The sequence below is a fragment of the Manis pentadactyla genome, chromosome 5, assembly GCF_030020395.1.
Source record: "Manis pentadactyla isolate mManPen7 chromosome 5, mManPen7.hap1, whole genome shotgun sequence".
In the NCBI taxonomy this organism is placed as follows: Eukaryota; Metazoa; Chordata; class Mammalia; order Pholidota; family Manidae; genus Manis; species Manis pentadactyla.
The window spans coordinates 73,008,689-73,031,618 of record NC_080023.1 but is presented as its reverse complement, the minus strand read 5'-3'; the positions used below and the strand labels follow the sequence as shown (position 1 = coordinate 73,031,618).

At 39.0% G+C, this 22,930-nt stretch overlaps 1 protein-coding gene across 1 annotated transcript; it reads right to left on the bottom strand.

The window, feature by feature from the left end:
* Window positions 1-285: 285 nt before the first annotated feature.
* Window positions 286-15,283, bottom strand: MEPE (matrix extracellular phosphoglycoprotein). The gene is made up of 4 exons (XM_036895802.2): window positions 14,116-15,283; window positions 9,834-9,887; window positions 8,792-8,884; window positions 286-2,558 (listed from the first exon to the last, which is right to left on the bottom strand). The coding sequence occupies exons 1-4, from the start codon at window positions 14,167-14,169 to the stop codon at window positions 1,164-1,166; spliced, it is 1,596 nt and encodes a 531-aa protein (XP_036751697.2). The 5' UTR covers window positions 14,170-15,283; the 3' UTR covers window positions 286-1,163.
* Between the last annotated feature and the right edge of the window lie 7,647 nt (window positions 15,284-22,930).

Here is a 22,930-nt window from a genome sequence, read left to right as displayed (position 1 = left end):
TCAGAGACCAAATATTTGAACCAAAGATGCTCCTCATGCTCTTATCACTTAGGAAATTGCAAGGGTTTTAGGAGTTCTGTGTCGGGAGCTGGGGGAAGAGACAAATATATGTATTTTCTATTACCTTACACCTTTCCTTCACAATCATAAAATGGTGTCTGCACTCCAAGCATATGCTAATGTCAAGCAAAGACTAGGGTACCAAAGGAGAAAGGGTGGTACAACTATAAACTCTCCTTATCAGAATGAGCAAAAACCTTCCAGAACTCCACTCCCCTCCCTTGCCAGGAAGCTTAGGTCTAATTTCCAGAAGAGTGTCACTAGACTGTTAGCTGGAAAAGCAAGTATACTAAAGGATAGGAAGAAGAAATGGGCTGGAAATGATTTGGGATCAGTCAATGAATAGGACCTACCAAGTAAGTTTTTGTCTTGGCTTTGCAGTTGTGTCTCCCCTTCTCAAATTCTCCCTGCTCCCCGTCCTCCATCCCATTCCCTCTTTCTCTGAAAGGGGGTAGAATTAAGAAAAATAACATGGAGATTCATTTCAGGAAATAAAAAATGCCTTATAGAAAGTTATAAATATGCAACATAGGAAGGAGCGTAGGAAGATGTGAAGTGGGTATCTTCATTGGAGCAGAGGGAAGTCAGAGGAAAAAGAAAGGCTGGCTTAACCGGGGCGGGATGAGGGAATGCTTTCCGGCTTCATTCCCCGACTCATTCCAGAGCGCCGCCCTTGCCAGAGGCAAGACTGACCTTGTTGCCTCTGAAATGCAGTACCACAGACAACAGACTTTCTTACAGACCGATTTAATGACAGATTATCATAGGAGAGATACTGTTTATTTTCATGTCTACAGAGCAAACAATAAAGGAAGACTTTTGTGACATTCACAAACTATTTTAAATGACAGCTATTCAAATATTATCTCTTTCATAAGTCCTTAATGAACTTTTTTCCATAAAAAAAGCATCATAACTGAATAGAATTTCATACTATACCCATAAAAATAGCAACAATTCTCGCCAAGAGGCCAGGTCTCTTGGCTTGCTCAGTTGCTGCTCCGCCCTTCCATCTGCTGCCTCCTGTCCATGGCTTGCCTTCACCATCACGTCGCCGGTGACCAGGCGTTCAAACCTGTGTCCTGCTGGGATTTTCTAGTGAACTAGTCGCCGTCACTCTCACTCGAACTGCCACTGTTAGATGATTCGCTACTGTCATACTTTTTAGGGGCGCTAAACCTCCTCCTGTAATGGGGTTTTCTGTAACCCCAGAAGCGTTTCCTTTGTGGCATGCCCTTATTCCGTGTAGAATTATTTTGTCTGTGGGGTGTATAATCATGGGGACCTATTTCATTTCTAATTTCATTATCGAGACCATAAGAAGGAATGAGCCGGCCCTGACTTTTGCCCTTATGAGGCAGCCTTTGCTTCTCACTCACTACAGAATGTTCTGTACCTTTTCTACTACTACCTTTGCCATGTTTTGGAATTTCATTATGATCAGTGCTCTCAGCTACCTCACTACTGCCTTCTTTTCTCTTCTCTTTTGAAGGTGCAGGAGGATAATGAAACTCTACTTTCCCTTGGTGAGCATTTTGGCTGCTGACATCCACTCTGTTTCCTTCCTTTCCAGGGAGTTCCTTAAAATCAGTGCTTCCTGTGATGTCATTGCTGCCTCCCACTAGGCTGACGTCAGCTCCATCTGCCTCTTTCGCTGTTTCATCCCTGGTTCCAATTGTATCTCTGCCATTTTCCTCTTCCTCTGGGATCTCATTATAACCTGGTCCTCTTGCATCAGGATTCACAGTCTCAGCTTCACTTGGGCTGGAAAACTCTATTTGAATGTCTGCACCTTCTGTGTCAGGACCAATAGCTTCTCCTTTATCAGATATGTCCTTAAAAGGTTGGCCGTCTCCACTGAAAGGAACAATGTCATTGTCCCCCCTCTTTTGAAGATCTGGGTAACCACTGCCTTCCCAAGTACTGGGGATTTTTTTGACTTTTGGAAGCCGTTTTGAATAGACAGTGTTGAATGGGATATGGTGGGTGCTTTTGCTTTTTACTGGAATATTCTGGGCTTGGAGATCTCTTTGATGATTCTTCTCATCTTTTGAGGGGGCTTTAGCATAGTTCACACCTGCTGGAATTGTGTTCAGGACATTCCTGGGTTTGTTCTCTCTGTTTTCCTTCCCTGAGAGTTCAAGCAAACTCCATGGCTCCATCATATGTCGCATATTTCTGATGACAGCGGCACCATATTCTTCTTGGCCATGTAGCTGGCTGATGGCATCATCTCTGTCCTCAGTGGATTCATGATAAATGGACATCTTCAGATCACTGTGGGTATTTTGTTTGTTACTGATACTATAGTCTTCATTCATTGTCTGTCTTTTTTCTAAAAGATTTTGGGATTTACTACTTAGGCTATTGTCATTGGCTTCAAGAAGAGACAAGTTTTTTCCTCTTTCCGGGACCATATTTTCTTTAGGTGCCGTCTTTTGATTTCGTCTCTTGCCAGAATGGTGAGAAGCAATATTGTCTTTGTTTTTTTCATCGTGCTGAAGTGTAATTTTCAACATAAATTATTATTTTATGTTAAATGTAAACAATCTAATAATTCCTAGGCAATATAAAAATAAAATAAAATAAAATAAAATAAAAAAGGGTCTATTAACAGAGTTTTGTTAGTAGACATAATTCCATAGTAGCCAAAGCAGGATTCATGGAGAGAGAAGAATGAAAAAGGCTTGAAGGATGGGTAGGATTCAGATACATGGAAGGGAAGTGGTGAGAATATTTTAGAAGTAAGTGGCATATTCAAATGTTTGGAAACAAGAAACATTTGTAAGATGATATGAATTAAATGATGTAGTTAAAGTAGAGAGATCCTAAATAATAGAATAAGAAATAAATTAGGAAATGTCGATTAGGGTCGATTTTGAAGGAGAATCTGAATTTAAGGACCACATGATTTAAGAATATGGTCTTCTTTAAACACAGAGACATAATTCATATAATCAAAGACATTGAAATCGTGGTTAAATCTCAATGACTAGTTTAACATTGATTGGCGTTGAGACAAAGAGAAATATTTGGATTAAAAATGCAAAGTTCACTGTTAAAATTTTTGTGAGTCCACACCAAACAACAAGATGTTTAAATGCAAATTGATAATAGTGGCATTTTTAGAAGAAAAAAAGAGTGTGGCCTTCATTTTGTAACTAGTGAGTCATTGCCCATGAAATGGAGTACATGTTTTTAAAAATAGTTATTCCCTTTCTCTCTCTCTGCTTTTGTCCTGGTCTTCAGAGGTACTTATCTACCTAGAGGAGGATTTTCTTTTCCTTTTTATTTCTTCTTTTTCTTATTTTTACAGAAACATACATATAGAGGACTCTAGGTAATACTCAGCTTCTGACTTCCAAGGATTTTGCAGCAATTTTCCAGCCACTGTCTGAAAAAAGTGTAATTAATTTCCTTTTCTTCCCCTTTGTCATATAATAGACCAAGTCTGATTGTCTAGATCAATAGTTCTCAAATGTAGCACATATTGGGAGTATTTGGAAGGCTTGCTAACACAGAGTGCTGGACCCAGTGGTGAGGGTTTCTGACTCGGCAGGTCTGCGTACAGCTCTGGAATTTGCATTTATAACATGCTCCCAGCTGATGCTGATGCTGTAGATCACACTTTGAGAACTACTATTCTAGATTATAAGTGTGTAATGGAGGTGCAGACAAGCCAAGTCCCTGGGAGATAACAGGGTAGAAGGGCAGAGTGGGGAAGTGAGGGCAGTGTTATGCATGGTTGTCCCTCTGGGGCAGATGGTGGGTGAGAGGCCACGTCACAGGCTGCACCTGACAACCCGGGCTGCAGTCAGGTTGCAGTCGCTCCACAGAACAGTGTGGGCCTTAGCAAGACGGGCTGATATTGGCTTTGCCCGTGCTGCTCTGCTGTTCCTCTGTGACATTGCCCAGATCTGAAAGTGTCTGAGAGTCTGGTCAAGAGCTTTCCAGAGTGTTACAGTGCAAGAAGTGAGATGACTAAAAGGAGCAATGTAGGTGGAGCAGATACACTAGGGACAAGTGTGACTCATACTCAGAGATGAGGCTGAATTGTTGATGAGAATCAAGGGAGGCTGAATCCCCACTGGACCCCAGCCACGACTGTACTGTTTGGATCCTAAGCTATGGTAGTGAGAGACTTAATCTTAGGGTACAGCAGGATAAGTAGCACACAAGTGGTCAATCTGCACTGCCCCATCCAAGTGCAAGGATCCCATGTCTTCCTCTCCACTCTGATGTAAGCCATGTTTGTACATTTGGGGTATGGTATGTAGTGGACAGTACTCCCTCATATGCCTGCATGCCATCTTAGAGGGAAGAGGAGGGGGAGTGAGGGTCTGAGTGCTTTTATCCAAAAGAGACTGAAAGATTTACTCAAAGAATGATTTTGATGATTAGATAACCTTAAGTTTAAACAGGTTGAATTTAATTTCTGTATGCTCCCTCCACACTGCACTAACCCATGGGTGGAAGCTCTTGAGTAACAGAACAATTATAGAATAAACACCATGCTTTCTTTCCACCTCAAAATTGTAGGGTGAGCTAAAATTTATGACATCATTACATAGGCCTTTGAACGAGTGATTAATACAAAAATAAAAATAAGATATTTATTGAGGGACTGGGATATGTAAGCAATTGGGCTGAGTGCTACATGTTCTAAGCAATATCCAAGGACTTATTGAAGGGCAGAGGCAAGAGTACTGCAGAGTTATGGAGGATGGGGCCAGGGAGCAGAGACCTCATATCTAACTGCTCTCACAAACATACGAAGTGCCAGAGATCTGTAAAACCTGGGATACTAGGGTAAAGAGTTCAGTTTATTTTGCATGGGATAAAGAAATAGTGAAGGTTTATTAGCAAGAGATTAACAAAATAAAAGTCAAGAGTTTAGAAAGACTTATGGTAAAATTTCTTTAATAAGAAATTAGGAGTTAGGAGGATGCTACACTGTCCAGGAATGAGATGTAACTCACTTGGATTTGGATTATGCCAAAGAAAAACACCTTCTCTTGGTGCCCAAATAGAAGAAGGGTTAATAACTAAAATGGACTGGAATGTTGACATGCAAAAATGAAGATAAGAGAAAAAGATAATCACTATAATATTAGACATATTGATGTTGAGAGCATATAGAACCTGAGCTCAAAAAGCAATATCCAGTTAGAGGTAGAGTTGGGTATCACAGCCCATCTTGTTCACCCAATACAAGTCTTTCCCAGTATCCATGGCCACGACCAGCTCTTCCCTCCTTGAACACTTTATGGGCTGTTACTTTTCATGTCAGGTCTTTTTATTTACGGATATTCTAATTTTTTCAAGTCTTTTTTTTTTTAACCCACAACAAGCAACTAATATCCTTTCTTTCCTGCTGCAACAATTATTAAGGTTATTTCTCTTGAATGTACAAGTCTTCCAATATTTGGAAAAGTAAGTATTTACTCCAGACTCACTGGATGCTTTCTCTTCTCTAAGTTGACACTTGGCATTTCTCTTACTATGTTACTGTGTTCAGACCCATCACCTGTCTATGGATCTCCTTGAGCTGGTGGGGTCCCAAACCACACCAGACTCCGATGGCCTTATTAGCCCTGACCAGGCATGCCTTGCCCTCATCAGAGTCCTGTTTTTACTAATACAGCTTAATTTTTTCTGTATATTTGGACATCACTTTAATCTGCTGGCTTTTGTTGAGCATGTGGACATCTTCTTGGATGTATTAATTAAGTACATAATATATGAGAGCTCCCAGATGGAAGAAAAACATTTATTCATCTGGAAGCTTGCACTTACGTGACAAGTGTGTAGGGAAGATAGCAAAGGAGATAGCCTGCATTTGGGGAAGCTGAACTCCTGGGGAATCACATTTAGTGGAATAGTAGACAGCAGGTGCCAAAGGGTCCCCCCTGAACCCTCAGGCAAGTGTTCACTGAAAGTAGGTGTGCTCTGGAAAGAGCATGGGTATTGGAAGCAATTGCCCAGCTCTGTTGTTTATGAGCTGTGTTGCTCTTGGGAGCCTTATTTTACTTTTCTGATGCTCAGCTTTCTTAGCTGTAAAATAAGAAAAATTATACCTACTTTTCAGGATTGCTGGGAGAATTCAATGATTCCATTAAATGATACAGTACATATATATGAAACATCTGACATAGTGTCTATGGGGTATAAATGATGGCAACTATCATTTTACACAGACGTGTATATAGCCCTTTACCAGATAGCAGGGTACCTCCCTACACACTGTGAATGACAGCCATTTGATTATGAGAGACATGCATGTTCTCCCAGTCTCGGTACTTCTTTCACATGGCAGTGGCAGTGGCCTAGTTCTGGAGCCCTCTGTCCACATACTACCTGAATGTGACCCTCTGGCTGCAGGTGTTGTAAGCTTGTGGTCCCTGCTGCTGTGTTATCCAGAATGGATGTAATTGCTCTCTCTCTGTCCCCAAACAAGAGTACTATTCTACTTGGGGGACTGCTTGCTTCTACATGTATCTTATTAACTGTTCAAAGCAGTGGGGAAATTTTTGAATCATCTCACACTTGAATTTCAAGATAAAAATAGCTTATGGCTACTCTTAGGAAACTGGCTAAGATCCAGTACACAAAATTTCCAACTTGCAGTGTTTTTAAGATATAATTTGAAATTATTTCTTTTGGGGAGTTATGACATCATTATTCACTCATCTTTTATATTGGCAGAAACATTTTGAAGATAAGTAAGACTTTGCAATGAGGAAAAAATATAATAGAAACAAACTTTATAGTAAATTATTTCTGAATTAAAGTATATTAAACATTTTACTTATTTTGTGTCATTCATTCTTGGAAAGTTTTATATGGATATTTATATTTTCCCTTGCAATCAAGTTCATTTTGCTCATTGCTAATATATCCTTTTGAGTTAAATAGGTACCTTAGAAAATCAGTAGATTATAGTAATACCTTCTAATTTTTTTTCTCATCCTTTTCTGAAGTTTGTGCTTCTACTGCTTTAAAAAGGATAGCATGTGCAGTAATGACCTGTGTGTTTCATTAAAAACTGAATGGAGCTCTTTTATAAATGAAAACATGAAAAAACTTTTAAACTGTGGTATGCGATAGTCAATCATTTTTGCATGTGCTTAATCTTAAATGATTTCTGGTTATGTTGCTTTTTTTTTTGTGATGGTCCATGCATCAGTCAGCTGGTCTGATTTCCTGTGCTCTGCTTTTCTATCTCCATGCCTTGGTTCATGCTATTCTTTTCATAAAGAATAGAAGTGGGCCTCTCTTACCCACTTGTTTGCTCAAATTCTACTAATATTCCAAGGCCTGGATCAGTTATTTCCATTATGTTGCTTTTTCTGAACACCAGACTAGGAAGAAACCTTTTTCTATTGTAATCCTCTAAAACACAACTTTTTAGGTGCTACTCACATAGCGCTTTGCACATTCTGTCTTGGGTTATAATGATTTTTATAAGTGCTTTTTGTTTCTTTTCTACTTCTAAGACAGAAGACAAAGAATTGTTTACTCAATCATTTTATCTTACACACTATGTTGCACAATAGGAGAAGCCTAATACATATTCATTACAACAAATAAATTTTAACTTATTCGGTGAACAAGTGAATTAATCTCAGAGATGGTATCTAAAGAATATTGAGCAGAACCAAATAACATTCTGAAGGGAAACAACTACTTTCATGGGAAATGAAGCCGGATTTGGAAAAAGTAAATAGCCCTTTTGCTGATGGCATTTTAAGCTGTTTCCAGCCCCTTGGCCCATGAATCTGCAAGAAGGGACTGAGTGAAAGGAGTTATTGTCCTTTTCCAGGGACAAGGCCCTTATTCTTTCTCTTCTGAGCATCCTTACACAGATGGAATCATCAGTGGAATGAATTTTTTTTTTTTTTTAGTGGAATGAATTTTTAAGGGGCACTAAAACACGTCACTCTTCAGACCAAAATGATTTCTGCTGTTAGCCTTCTAATCCTCACCATTAGAGCATATGATTGTAGCCTAGGTGATCCTCGGAAACCTAGCCAAAGTGAAGCCATTTTGTTTAAAGATACGATTTTAGAACAAGCAGCTGGTCTGCACTCCTGGTCTGCAGTTCCAGGAGGAGAAGGAACCCCTACCTGTTCCCCTAACTCCAGGGCCTGGCACAAAGATAGCAGAACTGCCTTGCATCTGAGGAGAAACACAGAGAGAAGGAGAACTCCATGAGGGCCTGATGTTCTGCACACCATGATTTGCCCTCCTCCAGGGAATGCCTTTTCCCGTTCCCTGATCAAAGTAGCCTAATGGCAGGATAGGTGGCAACTTTGTAGAGCAGCTGCCTGGATGCCGCCACCACTTAATAAAATTCATTGACTCACCAGGCTGGACTTGTGTAAGTTGTTCTTTGGCCAGACAACATCCCTCACAATTCAGGGGATGGCATTTCTTTTATATTTTCATTCATCCCTCCAGGAAATTCTTGTAGCAATAATAGAATATGTTCAGAAACCCTCCTTATAAAAGACCAAATGCTACCTAGAAACAATAATGAGAAAAATGCATGGGCATCTGGAGTCAGCCAGTGCCACACCTGCAGGGCCAGTTCCTGAAGCAGGGCAGGGTTTGGGCCAGGGCACCAGAGGGCTCACCTGCGTGAGGAAGGCTCTGGAACACAGAGTTCCACAGTAGGCTTTGTCCAGACTGGGGCTCATCATTAGGATGATCACTCAGGGGTTCCGCTTACCTTTATGTCAGTTTGATTTTTCCTCCCAGATGATGTGTGAATGTACTTATACATATAATACCCTTGTCTCTCATGGTGGCCTTTGTACGTTATCTACAAAAACACAATGTTATATTAAGATGAGTTTATCTCTTACTAAGAAGGTTTCTGACTCTCTTTTTGATAGTACAAGATGCCTTTGAACTTGGGTGGTCTAATGCTGCCTCTAACAAATGGTGGTCTTCTTATAAATGCAAGAGGGTGTGTATCAGTTCACTCCTGAAGATAGCAACTCATTCCTTTCTTACCTGTTTATCTCTACATCCATGTTCCCTAGGGATGACTCTCAACCACTCTCTAGCAGGGTGTATCAATTTTATTACCAAATTTCAATGTGAAGGGAGCATCTGGAAATACATTCAGGTGGAAGCGGGTGGGAGAATTAGGAGAAAAGCAGGTTTTACAGTATTCATGTCTGATGTCAAATTAGCAAAACTCACAGCATGAACTTTCAGGCTATTACGTTTGCAGTTTTTGCCTTTGTAATTTTCAGCTGAGATAAAGAACAGACGATTGTTAGTTCTTTGAAGAGAATTTTCTGAGACTGCCAGGAGGAAAACCATGCTAGGCAGAAGTAAGCTGCAATTTGGTGACATGAAAGCTGAGGGTACTTGTTTAACTTTCTGGATGCAGATGGGAAACTCACTCCACATTATCCTAAGTCCCCGCTAGGACCTGTTAACTCCCTTCCCTGTGTTTTCTCCTCAGTTTATTGCTTTGTTTTTACGTACATGTGTGGGAAAATAGTTTGCTAATAACACCACAGAAGTTTTCCTCATTTACCCCTCTGGAGGAAGCAATCATACTAAAGAGAAACAAATCTCCATTCAGAATGCATTTCCCTTTTCTATCAACCATTATGAGATTTAAGTGCCAAAATTATGTTGTGTAATTTTTTATTTCTAAGTATACAAGACTATTTTGACAGTTAAATTTTTCCTCTTACTGCCTTTTTCTTTACAGAGTTGAAATAGATTTATTTGAGAAAAATAATTCTGTTTACCTTCTGTTCTTCCACACAGTCTTGCTTAGTTTTCTCAGTCTGTGGTTGAGAAGCCTGAAAGGAAACAAGAAATAAACTTCACCAAACATTCATTCCGTTGTTCATTTTTCAAACTGTAAATGTTTCATTTATTTTTCTCTCACTGGGTTGTGTTATTTAATGTGGAAAATCATTTTGGAAAAAAGAAGACAGACACATGACATAGATTTGTTTCAGTTTTACAAAAGAGGGTGCCAGTTCCCCTCTTGGGCTCCCTCCTTAGGAGGGAGGCAGTGCCATCTCCATTACAGAGCCACATTCAAGCGGAGGAGAACAGCCAAGCTGGGAGGGGTGGCACTCCAGGAGAGGAAGTTCCGATGTCACTGATATCCACTGGAAAAGAAGTTGTTCAGTATCCATGAACCAGAATCAGAGTTCAGTGATGCAGATTATATGTATGCCTTGATAGTATAAATTCGTATTTGCCTCATGAGTTAAGATATGATGTTGCTGATGGTCCAGCAGGAATAAAACCATAGCCCTGCATGTAAGGGGTAGGACTGCTCCCAGTGACGGGGCTTTGTTGTTGACAGTCACCTGACAGGTTCTTCTTTCAGGGAAAGGAAAACGGCATGGTCTGCAGATTGGGACAAATACTTTCTCTTGGTCGGACACAAAAGTGTCAAAATATCTTGAAGCAAGCTGTGGGGAGGGTGGTGCGAGGTAGGTACTGAGATAGAGAAAGGCCAGAAACAGAGCAAGAATAGCCCCCGGTGGCTTGGTGCCAGTCTTCCGGGCTAAAGTTTAGGTACCACGGGAGTGCATGCCAAAGAGGACCTGAGAATCTAGGAGCAGGCTTGCTATGGAGGGAACAAACACAATCATTCTTTTTTTCTCAGTATTTTTATTTCCCCATTTATCTTTGAAACTCCTAGGTCATCTCAGATGTGGCAGGAGGAACCGTGGATGGCACTGGTTTGTGTTTGAATGAGGATGCTGCAGGGGAAGCAGGCATTGAGGCAGTAGCAACTGCGTAAGATAGAGAAACCCTCAAGGGAAAGATTGAACAAAAAGTTCCTATCCGCCTTGTCTTCCTGAATAAACCTCAATTTTCTGTTTCCTTTGCTGTAAGAGATGGGCATCTATCTTGCTCGCTTTCAGCTTCTGCACCTCTGCTCTCTCTGGGATGGATGGTCCCTATAAACTTCTTTTTTTGAGCTCCTTTGCCCTCTGGCTTCAGTCTGGGTTTGGCAGATGGGAGGCCTGGCCTGAGACTGGAAGGAAGAAGCAGGGAGAAGCCAAGGTGTGCTCTTGCCTGTTCTCTCTGGATGCATCTCTTTGGTGGTCCTACTTCTGGTGGGGCCCCTTCCCCCAACCAGTGCACTGGGAGCACCACCTTTTTCCTTGGTCCTCTGGCCCAAGGGGTGGTAGTTACTTCAGTCTTCGGACTGCCTCCCCATCCTTGATTTGCCCTTTCTGATCATCCTATATTTTATAACTATTCTCTGAATACAATCCCTCTAATGAACTCCCTATCATGGATTTCATTTTCCTAACTGGACCCTGACTGGTAAAATCATCTTAGAAATAAATTTAAAACTTTAGTAAAAGTACTCTATTGACTGGGCTCCAAGGCAGATCTGCCTAAGATTCCATTCCATTCTAGAAACAAAAATAGTCTGTCAATAACACCTTGTATTTACATAGCACTTTACAGTTTGTACCTGCTTTCATGTACATAATCTCATCTGATTCCCATAATAACCCCAGTGAGATAGGCAGTAAAAGAAACAAAACTGCCTACACGTAAGTAGCTTGTAGTCATAGAAGAAAGGAGATCTTTTAACCTTAATCCTCTGTCTCAAAGTCCCAGGGCTAACATAATACATTTTTAAATGACCTGGTATATGAAAAAATATATTTAATAGTAAAATGAAATATTCCTTCAAGTACCTTGAAGCATATTTTATAACTTGTCTTTATTATGTTGGTTCTTATATGACCTTGTACATAAATACTTAGATCACTGGGTCATTCCTCAAAAATATCAAAGCAGTGAAAATCATTCTGGAAATGGGGCTATAGGAAAGAGGAAACATAAAAATGAGATGGGTAGATATTAAGCAAAAGAAAGAAAAGACTATTTGAAGCAGCTTCTTCCAGAACATACATGCATATATTAAAAACATACTTGAAAGTATACAGTACCTTAACATAGTTCACAGTAATGAACCATGAACTTACAAGGTGACTGATAACAAAGTCTTTATAGTTTAATTGCATATTGATGAATATTCATTGAATCATATGGCCCAATAGTCATCTTTTTTTCCATGTAAAAATTTTGTTTTTCTAAGGAAGTAAGAATGTCAGCCCCAAATATGCCTCTTTGACATAAAAATTATTTTGAGCTGAAGGCAGTTAAGAAGTCATAAAAGCAGAAAAAGTTCCCCTTTTCTGCCAAAAGGCAGGAAATAAATTCTTTCACTGGAGACAGACTCCTATCAGTCTAGAGATGGCACCAGAGACATCTGCCAAGGAATCTTAATGAATTAACCCTGATCTTCCTAGTTAAGGAAGGTAAGGACTACCTAGTCCACGATGGCCTACCACGGCCCAAACCCTGTCTTACCCATTCTTCACCAATGTGTTGTTTCTTTGTCTAAAATGTGTAAGCGCTTCCTGCTCTGGTCACTTCTCTGGGACCTCATTCTCTGGTGAGGGTTTCTGTGTACATGTAAAATTTGATAAAATCTACATGCTTTTTTCCTGTTAATTGGTCTTTGTCAGGTTAATTTTCAGACCCAGTTAGAGACATGAAGAGGGCTGAGGAAAACTTTTTCCTCCCCTACAGTTTGAATTCGGGTTATAATTACAGAACATATGTAAGTAACTCAATATATAAGAGTTTCTGACATCACCAATCTATTATTAAATAATTTAGGTAGCTCAAACAGAATCTATATATCTGGGGGAAAACATCACATTTAGCTACTGATAATCCAAATTTGTTGCTATGTCTTGCCCAGACTCTTTCATCTGAAATATGCACCCACCCTTCCCCCCACAACACCCACTCAGCAGTTGTCCCAGGCTGCAGCATGGCCTTGTAATGGAGATGGCATTGTCTTCCTCTGGGGAGGAAGGCTGGTGCCCTCTCTTGACCAGTGGTCACTGGATTGATGCTGACATAACACACTTACTGGAAAACGATCGGACACTGCCATTCCAGCTGTTCCTTGGATCATGTTGCTCAAAATAGATGCATCCTCAGCTGCTGGAATGAGCTGCATCAGCAAGGCCCACTCAACCCCTGTCATGCTTAAGCACGGGCCTCTATGGCCCTGACGGAGTACAGTCGTGTGGACTGGGCCTGGCAGATGCCTATTTTAAGCAGCATGGCCCCCACAGAACTGTAATAGGATGTACTCCAGAGGGGACGTGCCTTCCTCAACTTCCACTGTCCTCACCAGAGGGCAAGGGCCATGCTCCTCAGCATGTTACCCAGAAAGTCACCTGCTCATCCAGGACCTATATTTAAGTACTTCTCACAACAGAACAACCACTTGTTTCCATGGTTCTCCAACTGAAAAGGTTACTCTGAGAAGTTAGGATGCTTTCCAGACACTGTCTAATTAGCACTGTGTCTGCACTGCAGAAAATATCTGCAACACAGCGTTTAACAAGACAGTGTAGTCAGAGCCTGAGGACTCATCTGGGTGCCTCAGAGAGAAGAAAGATCCAGAAGGAAACCGGAGCTCCGTGTGGGTTAAGCTCAGGGGAACTTCTTCCCATCTTTAGCCTCGCTGATGAAGACGACACCATTAGCAGGATACCAGTGTTGGGGTGTTGCAAGGATTACAGAAAAATTCTGGTCCGTTTGTATTGCCATGTATTTACAAGATCTACTTGGTTAGCCTTAAAGTATTCAAGTCAAAGTCTTTCCATTTTTAGTAAATATGGATAAATTTTTTTGGCAGGTTATAACTTGGGTCTCTGAGCATTTCCTCATAAGCATTAGCTGATTTGAAATACCATGGCTGGCTATTGGTTTTCTCAAAAATACTCTTTTTGGTGTTTTTGTTAAAAGGCAACATGATGGCACCTTGTAATTTAGCACATTTACTGAGGCCTCCTTGGTGAAAGACATTGTGTCAAATGCTGGATTCTTTCTTTTTGCTTGTTACTTTATCGTAACAGAACTAGGTAAGTATTACTACTTTAAAAAGACATTGCTTAAAGTAAAACTAGATGAAGAGAGCAAGAGATCATATGACGCATAACTGAGTTTGTAAATGCTTACCGGTGCTGCCCAGGTCAGACTGAAAAGGAGCAGTCCCAAACAGACAATTTGCATCTTTGAGAATACCTGTAAAAAGACAGTAAGATTTTACCCTAAGGAATTGCTAATTATGAACTGCAGCCATGGAATAAATAAAACACAAAAATATATACAGATATCCTTTCCCCTAGCCATCCTTTTGTTTAAAAAAAGATACTATGTATAATTTATATTCAACTGCAGCTACTTTAAGAGCTTTCATATGCCTAATTATTCCAATGTGAAAATAAAAATTGTCCAATATTATTAAAACAATGAAGTCAGTTGATAGAAATGGATTTTATAGACATATTTATTTGCTGTACTGTCAGTCTGAATTTTTTCCTTCTGTTTTTAGAGATCATTTAATTTAATTGTTTATGTAACTCATAATAACATTAAGTTAGTATAGCAACTCATAGTAGGCTTTTTAAGTGAGCCAGCCAGGGAGAAGACTCCACTGAGTGCAATGAAATCTTGTCCACTACCGGGCTGGGGCCCTAATATATGTCTTTATATTTATTAGCTGTGTATCTGAGCTAATAGCCATCTGTGGGCTGAAAGTGAAACAATTTATGTAATACTTGTATGAAGAGCTAATGTTTATTGAATACTAAAATGAGCCAGGCACTCTTCTAAAATTTTACACATATTCAATTAATTGAGCTTCACAACAACCCTATGAGTTAGGTGGCATTACTATTCCTATTTTATATATTAGGAAATAGATATGGAAAGTCAAATTACTTGTCCCAGAATAAGGGGCAGAATTAGGATTAGTATCTGAGCAATGTAGCCATGGAGCCAGTGTTCTTGCCATGCCAACTAGAGTAAGTTTCTATTCTCTTATCTTATTACAGAAAAATCTACATGTAGTTAATCATATTTTTTATTGTGTTCAACAAAATTACATTTAAAACATTAACATTTAGCTATGAATAAAGGTACATGTTTACACTTTGGTAAATATACTAAGAGGATCTAGTGAGCTCATTAAAATCAAGTACCCACTAGACTGAAATGAAAATCAATATGATCATCTTTTAGTTTTGATGAATGTTAAGTATTTTACTATAAGACATATAGCAACCAGTATGAGAATAAAAAAATATATGCCTTTCTTTGAGATTACTTAGGGAAAAGCACTTTTAAGGAGAAAAATAATTAAACACTGTTATAATCTTTATTTCAAGGTAAAAACTTTTATTTAGATAAATTAACAGAACTACTAAATATATTCTAAAATTTTAGGCTATTTTCTAAATTTTTACAATTTTAAAGGCTTAATTCTAGAGATCAGGACAATACAAGTCGTTTATCAAATGACTCAATGCTGATTAGTACAAACAGCTGCACAGATGAATTTTGAAAGTATGAATATGATCATATTATCCTTATTCTGGTTTGTAAGTAAAGGCATAGAGTAAAATTATAGTCTTTGAGTTGCCATTGTTCTTGATAATGCTAAGAGTTCAATCAAAAAGAAAGTTGCTGTGAAGCATTCAACTTTAGCTGATAATTTCTAGAGCTGATGACTTCTCTATTTTAAAAAACAAAGCACTAAATATTACACAGTTGTTGTCAGTAGAGAATACTTTCAATATGCATTTGTTTTCAAAAGCAATCTCCCTACCTGGATGGCATGTATCCTGAAAATATAAACTCTATTATAAAGCTATTTACTATCAAGAAATCAACAAAGCCAAATTACCTGGTAGCTTTTAACTTCGGAATACCTGGCTGCTTCTGCAGGATCAACAATCTCTGGGCATTTTGCTCAAATTTAAAGTTTGTTAGAGTTCCCAATGGCCAATCAGCATTGTTCACTTCACACTAACAAACAATTTGTTACCGGTGCCCACAGATAACCATAGGGGGCAAAGTAATTTTAATCTAAAAATGTTTTTGTGGTGGAAAGCTGCTATCAAATGTTCCAGAAAGTGGGATAAACAGAAAATATAAATACCCCAGTTTGGTATATCATATTGTCAAATCATTAAAACTGATTTCAAAACTATTAATTAGGACTCTGAGTAGCTAACAAGTTTATAAATGAAAGTTATTTTAGCTATCTTTTTGTGTGCAAAGTTTATAATTTCAGTTTTGTCTGAATTAAATATAGCCACATTTAACAAAAATGTACTGAGTGCCTATTATGTGACGGGCACTGGCAAGATGGCAGCAGACAAAGCAGACAGAAAAAAATCCCTGTCCTCATGGAGCTTATGATCTGGTGGGGAGACAGGCAATAAACAAGATAAATAAGTAAGACACATTAGACAGTGACACAGACTAAGTCTAAGAAGGAAAAATATTGTGGGGAATGGGGCTAACCAGCACCAGGGGTGGGATACTGGGCTGAAACCAGGTAGGGCATCCTGGGAAAGCCTCAGTGAGAAGGTGACTGTTGAGTAAAGACCTGTAGACATGCAACTAGGGAAGAACATTCTAGGCAGAAGGAAGAAGAAGAGGAGAGTCCAGAGACAAGAGCATGCTGGCTCATTCCAGAAAGTGAGACAAGGTCAGTTACAGTGGAGGGACTAAACAGGGGAACAGCAAGAAATAAGGTCAGAAAGGTAGTTATGGCAGATGATATGGGACCTATAGGTCACCGCAAGGCTCTTAACTTTATCCTGAGTGAGAAGGAAGCCCATGGAGGTTTGGGGCAGAGGAGTAACTGAAGGTGCTCTGGAGTAGGAAACAGCAGAGACCAGCTAGGTAGCTCTTAGGGTAATCTGAGCACAACATAATAAGGATTTGAACCAGAGTGGTGTGATAGAAGGGACGGGGAGAAGTGGTCATGTTCTGAATATGTTTTGACAGTAAAGCTAATAGGATTTGCTGATGTACCAGAAGTGAGTTGCAAGAGAAAATCAAGAACCAAGGATGACACCAAGTTTGTTTGCTTTGAGCAACTGGAAGAATGAAGCTGACTTTTATTGATGTAGGGGGAACTGCAGAAGTGGCTTTGTGGGAAACACTGAGAGTTTGGGTTTGGATCTGAATGTTATAAAATGGTCAAGTGAGGACATTGGCTTTCTCAAGGAAGCACATAGCACACCCACACTGGACTAAGCCTTTCCAGGGCAACTGCTTGCTCTGCTGTTTTGCCCAGTTTGGCTCCCAAATTCATGACTGCAATAGTTGAGGAGGTTCCATTCAGTCTAAAAATATTATAATACCTGAAGGGCTAATTTACAGTAGAACTATATGTGAAACATCAGTAAAAGATAACATAAGGGTTATTTAACTCATCCCAAGTGATACAGACTATAGTTAAACACAATTTTAGCAGACTATAAATAATAATGAGATTTAAGTGTAAACTCCCAGTTTTTCCTAGCTTCCAAAACAGACAAAAAAACAAAATAAAGCAAACAAAACAGCCCTTGGACAGCTTTAGCTGAGAGATGGTGTCTTTCCTAGTTTGGGTTGAATCCCTATTTTTTTGCTGTATCTAAATTCTGCAGAATCACCTTCTGAGTGTCTGGAGCTGGTTTTTAAAACACTTGCCAGTGGGAATGTGTGAGGATAATTGGCCAAAGTCTGAATTACATAAGACACACACACACACAGAATTAAACATGTTTAAAAACCAAAAAAAAAACACTTGCCAGGACTAGAATTTGAGCTAATGGGCTGGGGCCACTGTTGATTCACAGCCATTCAACCATGGATCTTACATTATTTGAACATTGTTGTTGACAGTGGAGACATTTAACTCATAATAGCTTTGGAGTCAAACAGTTCTGAGTTCAAATATTGATTCTACCACTTGTTTGCTATTGTCAGTTGCTTAAACAATTAAATTGAACTTCAAATTGAACCTCAATTTCTCCATCTGAAAATGGGAAACAGTAATAAGCTAAACTTTCTTTGGGTGATTACTGTGATCCAAGCATTATTCTAATGTACATTAACTCAATCTTTACAACAACTCTGTGATATGGGTACTGTTATTACCCTGATTTTAATGATGAGACATGAAGCAGTTAAATGAGTTGCTTAGGGTCACATATCTAGCAAAAATAAAAAGCCAGAATTTATAGTTAGGCAATCTCACTCCAAAGTGACGTTTGAAAACCACTGCACTACACTGTCTCATAAGGTCAGCATAAACATTAAATTAACAAATGTCTGAAAGGGGCTTATTTTTTTTAGCCCAGTACCTAATTCTAAATTAAATGATAAATGCATAATAGCTACCCATCCCATTCATTCTTCCCATCATTAAATAATAATCTGGTATTCAGATGATATCCTCCTATTCCTCCTTTTGTTTACTGTTTATTTTCCTGCCATGTCATCTTCCATGACTTATTTGATGAGGGGAAAAAGCAATGAAATAGTGAAAGAAATAATAGAGTTGAAGCCTGAAAGCCTATGGTAGGCTCTTTCTCTGGACAGCACAAGTATTGATAACTAAAATTTCAGCAGTGTGCAAAGGATTTTGGTGATAACAGAGAGAGGCTAAAAAGAAAAGGCAAGCAAAGGGAAGGGGATGACAGGCAAGTGTGTACAGGCAGCTAAAAACTGAACAGAAATACAAAGCTCACTCCTGTAAGCAGGAGACAGATGTGAATGCCACAAAAAATGCTCATTTTAATATTCTGTTAAAGCAATGAATAATTCAGGAATCTCTATAATAGTTAGCAAGTTCCTGGTGTTTTAAAGTTCTACACAGTTCCACAATATTAACTTTATACTTTTGAATGATCTAGGTAGAAGAGTATATGCCTCGTATATGGAGCAGTTTTAGAAATGATTTATCTTTCCATTGATATTATTTTGCAGTTCAGATATTTCTCACATGTACTTTTTCCTTGTTTCTCCTTTTCTCCAAGAATTTTAGTGTAAGAGATTTCCCATTCATTTAAGTGATGGCAAGTTTTAATTGTATCTAGACAAACCTGTGTTCTTTGAGAGGAATCCTAGACTTTTAAGAGAAAAAATTGACTTAGCTACTCGTTGTACCAAGGAGTAAACTGGCAGTGGCTAAATATATATGCCCCCAAAGCTAAAATGAATTCAGAACTCAAAAAAAATTTTAACTTGAGACTTAAATTTAGAACCTACAATTGACAAAAGCAAAAAAAAAAAAAAAAAGGAGAGAGAAAGAGAATCTATTCTAGCTGAAAGGTTGAAGAGAAGAAAAGAAACTAGGGGAAAAACCTGAGAATGATTATTGTTAAAGTTTTATGAAGTGGAGGTATTACTTCTCCTCTCTTGAAACTTGCCTTTAGGGTTGAGCCTAAACTTCAGAAATTCAATATAGGTGTCCTAATGTTTTTGTGTAATAAACAGTGTTTCCATAACACTTCGTAGGAACCAGTAACTAAAACTAAAGAGCAGGGTTCCGTAAAATAAGGTTTTCTATCCTCACACTATCTCTATTTGACTGGAAAACAAAACAAATAAAACAAAACTAGGAAGCAATAGGAAGGACACTTGGGCTTTCTTACCGTTCTTGGTTGATGGGTCGTAAATGGGCACCTCCACCAATCTGCACCAAGCCCAACTTTCCTGGGCCAGGCTGACATATAAAGTTGCTCCTCAAAGAGATTTTAACATGAAAGTACTTCACTGAACATGTTTCATGTTGTGATAGTTTTTTCATTTCTTACCCTTCACTTGAGTGAGAATAATCATATAAAACGTTAGCTAACTAGAGACCTATACTATTAGTTACAGCTATTGGACCCTCAGACAGGAGTAAGGTGTTGCTTTTGCTTTGTTTTCCCATCTGTTTCTGGAATATCCCACCCATCTTCTCTGTACTTGCACTTTAGGCCCAGTTGCTTTGGTGTGTGTGTGTGTGTGTGTATGTGTGTGTGTATTTTACATTAAAATATATATAATTTATATATAAAACATTTATAAATCTATATATATTTATAAAATACATATATGTATATAAATTTATATAAATAAATATTAGTTTATTTATTTTAAAAACAGATTTATAGGAAATATTTTTATCTTATAGAATCTTGGTCCCCAACTTATTCTTAACACTATTATGTACCATATTTCTCTGTATCATCTTAGGCAGTTAGTGGTAAACATATACTATATATATTATATAACTAATAACTCTCTATTTCTGTGCTGAAAATGTATAGCATTTCCCTTCTGAAATCAGTAGATGAAAATAATTTTGTGAGACAAAAAGAGAGGGCCTTGTTGAGTTATCTCCTCTTTGGCATATGACCCTTACAGAGTCGTTAAGGATTTAGGCTTTCCATAGAAGTATTTATTTCCCATTGATCTCCAGAATAGAATCCAAAATGAGTGTGCTGGGAGTCTTGCATCTGTTTTTAGCAGAAGAAAATGTTTCTGTTTTAAATATGTTCATTCATGAGTATCAATATTCACCCTAAGTTTAAAAAAGGTCACTTTTCTAAAATGTCACTTGCAACCAACTTTCTCATCTACCCCAAAATTATCTTTATTTTTAGTTTTTATTATTTTTTTATCTCAGTATTTGGGAATTTCAACAGAAATACATAAAAATTTCAGCCAGATACAGAACCACGGAGGGTCACAGAACAGTATGAATCTAGCTGTGTTCATTTCTCTAGGCTATTTGTTTACTCATTCAGCTATTACTAGCAAAGAGAAGACATGTCAATATAATTTGCTTTTATTTTTATATTAGAAAGATGTCTTATTACACCTTAAATGTAACTCAGAGGATGTAGTTAAAATGTAATTATAATGATACCAGCCCTTCCCTTAAGGACATAGTGACATTGCTGGAAGTGGCTGCAAAACTTTGCTGTGTGTCCTCAAGGGTGAATATATCTCTCATTCTAAAAATGGTCCTTTTCAGAGGTCTTTTAGTTTTTTAGAACCAAGACTCTTCATAAGATACAGAACTTGACAACATTTACAGTTATTCACTGTATGGAGCATATACTACTATGCCCAAATGGGGGCATTTCTAGTCCTCTCAGCTTTTAGTTTTTAACTTTATGTCAGTTGTGTTGCTTTGTTTTAGCTCTTCTCTCATGACTTTCTTAATTCACATGGACCCCAATTTTTCCTATGCTTACCAGATCCTGTTCCAGTTATCTACTGCTGTGTAACCAACTACCTCAAACTTAAAGTTTAAAACACCAATTTATGATTTTCTCTCAAGGTTCTGTGGGTTGGCTTGGCTCCGCTGTGGGCTCCTCACTTGGGATCCCTCATTTGGGGCATTTGCAGAGGGGCAACTGCAGGAGTTATCCGAAGATTTGACTGGGCTACACACCCAAGACAGGGCCTTGGTGCTTTTCCATCTGGCCTCTCTCCAACAGAACAGGCTGTGTTTCCTACACAGTGGCTCAGGATTTAAAATACACAGTGGGTCAAATACTCATTAATTGGATTTGTTGGTCTAAGAGTAAAAGTTCCCATGCAAATTATGTTGTTATAGTCTGTTCTTTCTCAGGAGGCCTCCCCACTCCTGATACCCTCCAGGTTCTTAAGAAATTACCTGGCCCTTTTTTGCCTCAGAAAGCAGAAGTTGGTAGGTTAGTTTCGTGAACTAAGCCTGGGACTGTTATAGAATCATTGCCATTAAATTAGTCAAAGCAGTCAGATTCAAAGGAGTGCAAAAATATGTTCCACACCATGGTGGAGAAGTTGCAGAGTTACATTGCAGAAGAGCTTGTGAAATGGGACTTGGGTTGGAGCCATCTTTGGAGAATATGACATGCCTAAATTGGTCCCTAATAGCAATGCAGGTGTTGGGCACTGAAAATTACTCTCAAAGTGTTTAGTATACTCGTATTAGTTAGGATTCTCCAAAGAAACAGAACCAATAGGATATATGAATATATATCCATGTACATATATGTTGTGGGTCGAATTTGTTCTCGGTTCTTGTCTCTGCCAAAACAAAGAACTGAAAGGCAGAGACGCAAAACATAATGAAAGTTTTATTTGAATATATTCCAAGGGAGGAGCGGGCCAGAGTCAAGGTAGACAAACGCCTCAATTTTCTAGGGGAGGGCCTATTTACCATGTCCTCCCTGGAAGCACCTCTTTGATTGACAGTGAGGTCATTTGATTGACAGTTCTAATTATACATCCATTCCTCTTGGTGAGCATGTTCTTTCCCAAAATGCACACAGAAAAGCCCACAGTGGGGAGGTGGGGGGCTGCTGGGAGAGCAACACTACAATTTTATTTTAGTGAGGTTATGATGAGGTGTGGTTTGGGGTGGTTCTTAGTCTTGTTCAGTTCCACCTGCAATGGAACCTGGTTGGGACCAGTTTGGCCTGGTCCCAATAGGTGAGGACATTATCTTCCTGAAAAGTCTTTGTTATCTTCATGTGGGACCCCCAAAGTGGGCAATTTTTCTTTGAACCTTATCTTCCCCCTCCCCAGCTGCTCATGTCTATCTTTCTACCTAACATAGGGATATTTGTTTATTTATTTGCATATTTATTTATTTATTTGTTTGTTTATTATGAGGAACTGGCTCAAATGATTGTGGAGGCTGAGAAGTCCTACAATCGGCTCTCTGTAAGCTAGAGACCCTGGAAAGCCAGTGGTGTAAATCCAATCTGAGTCCAAAGGCCGGAGAACCAGGGAAGCAGATGGGGTAAGTCCCAGTCCACGGGCAGGAGAAGACACATGTCCCTGTTCAAATAGGCAGGCAAGAAACTGTAAGGTTGAAGGCACTGGGGGGAGGGGTGAGCACGTCAGACACTGATGAAAAGTCCCTGGCTGCTGCCCCCTCCCAACCTGAAAAATGTGCCTTAGGCTAGCCAATCCTCCCACCGCTGTAAATCTAAGCTCTGCCTCC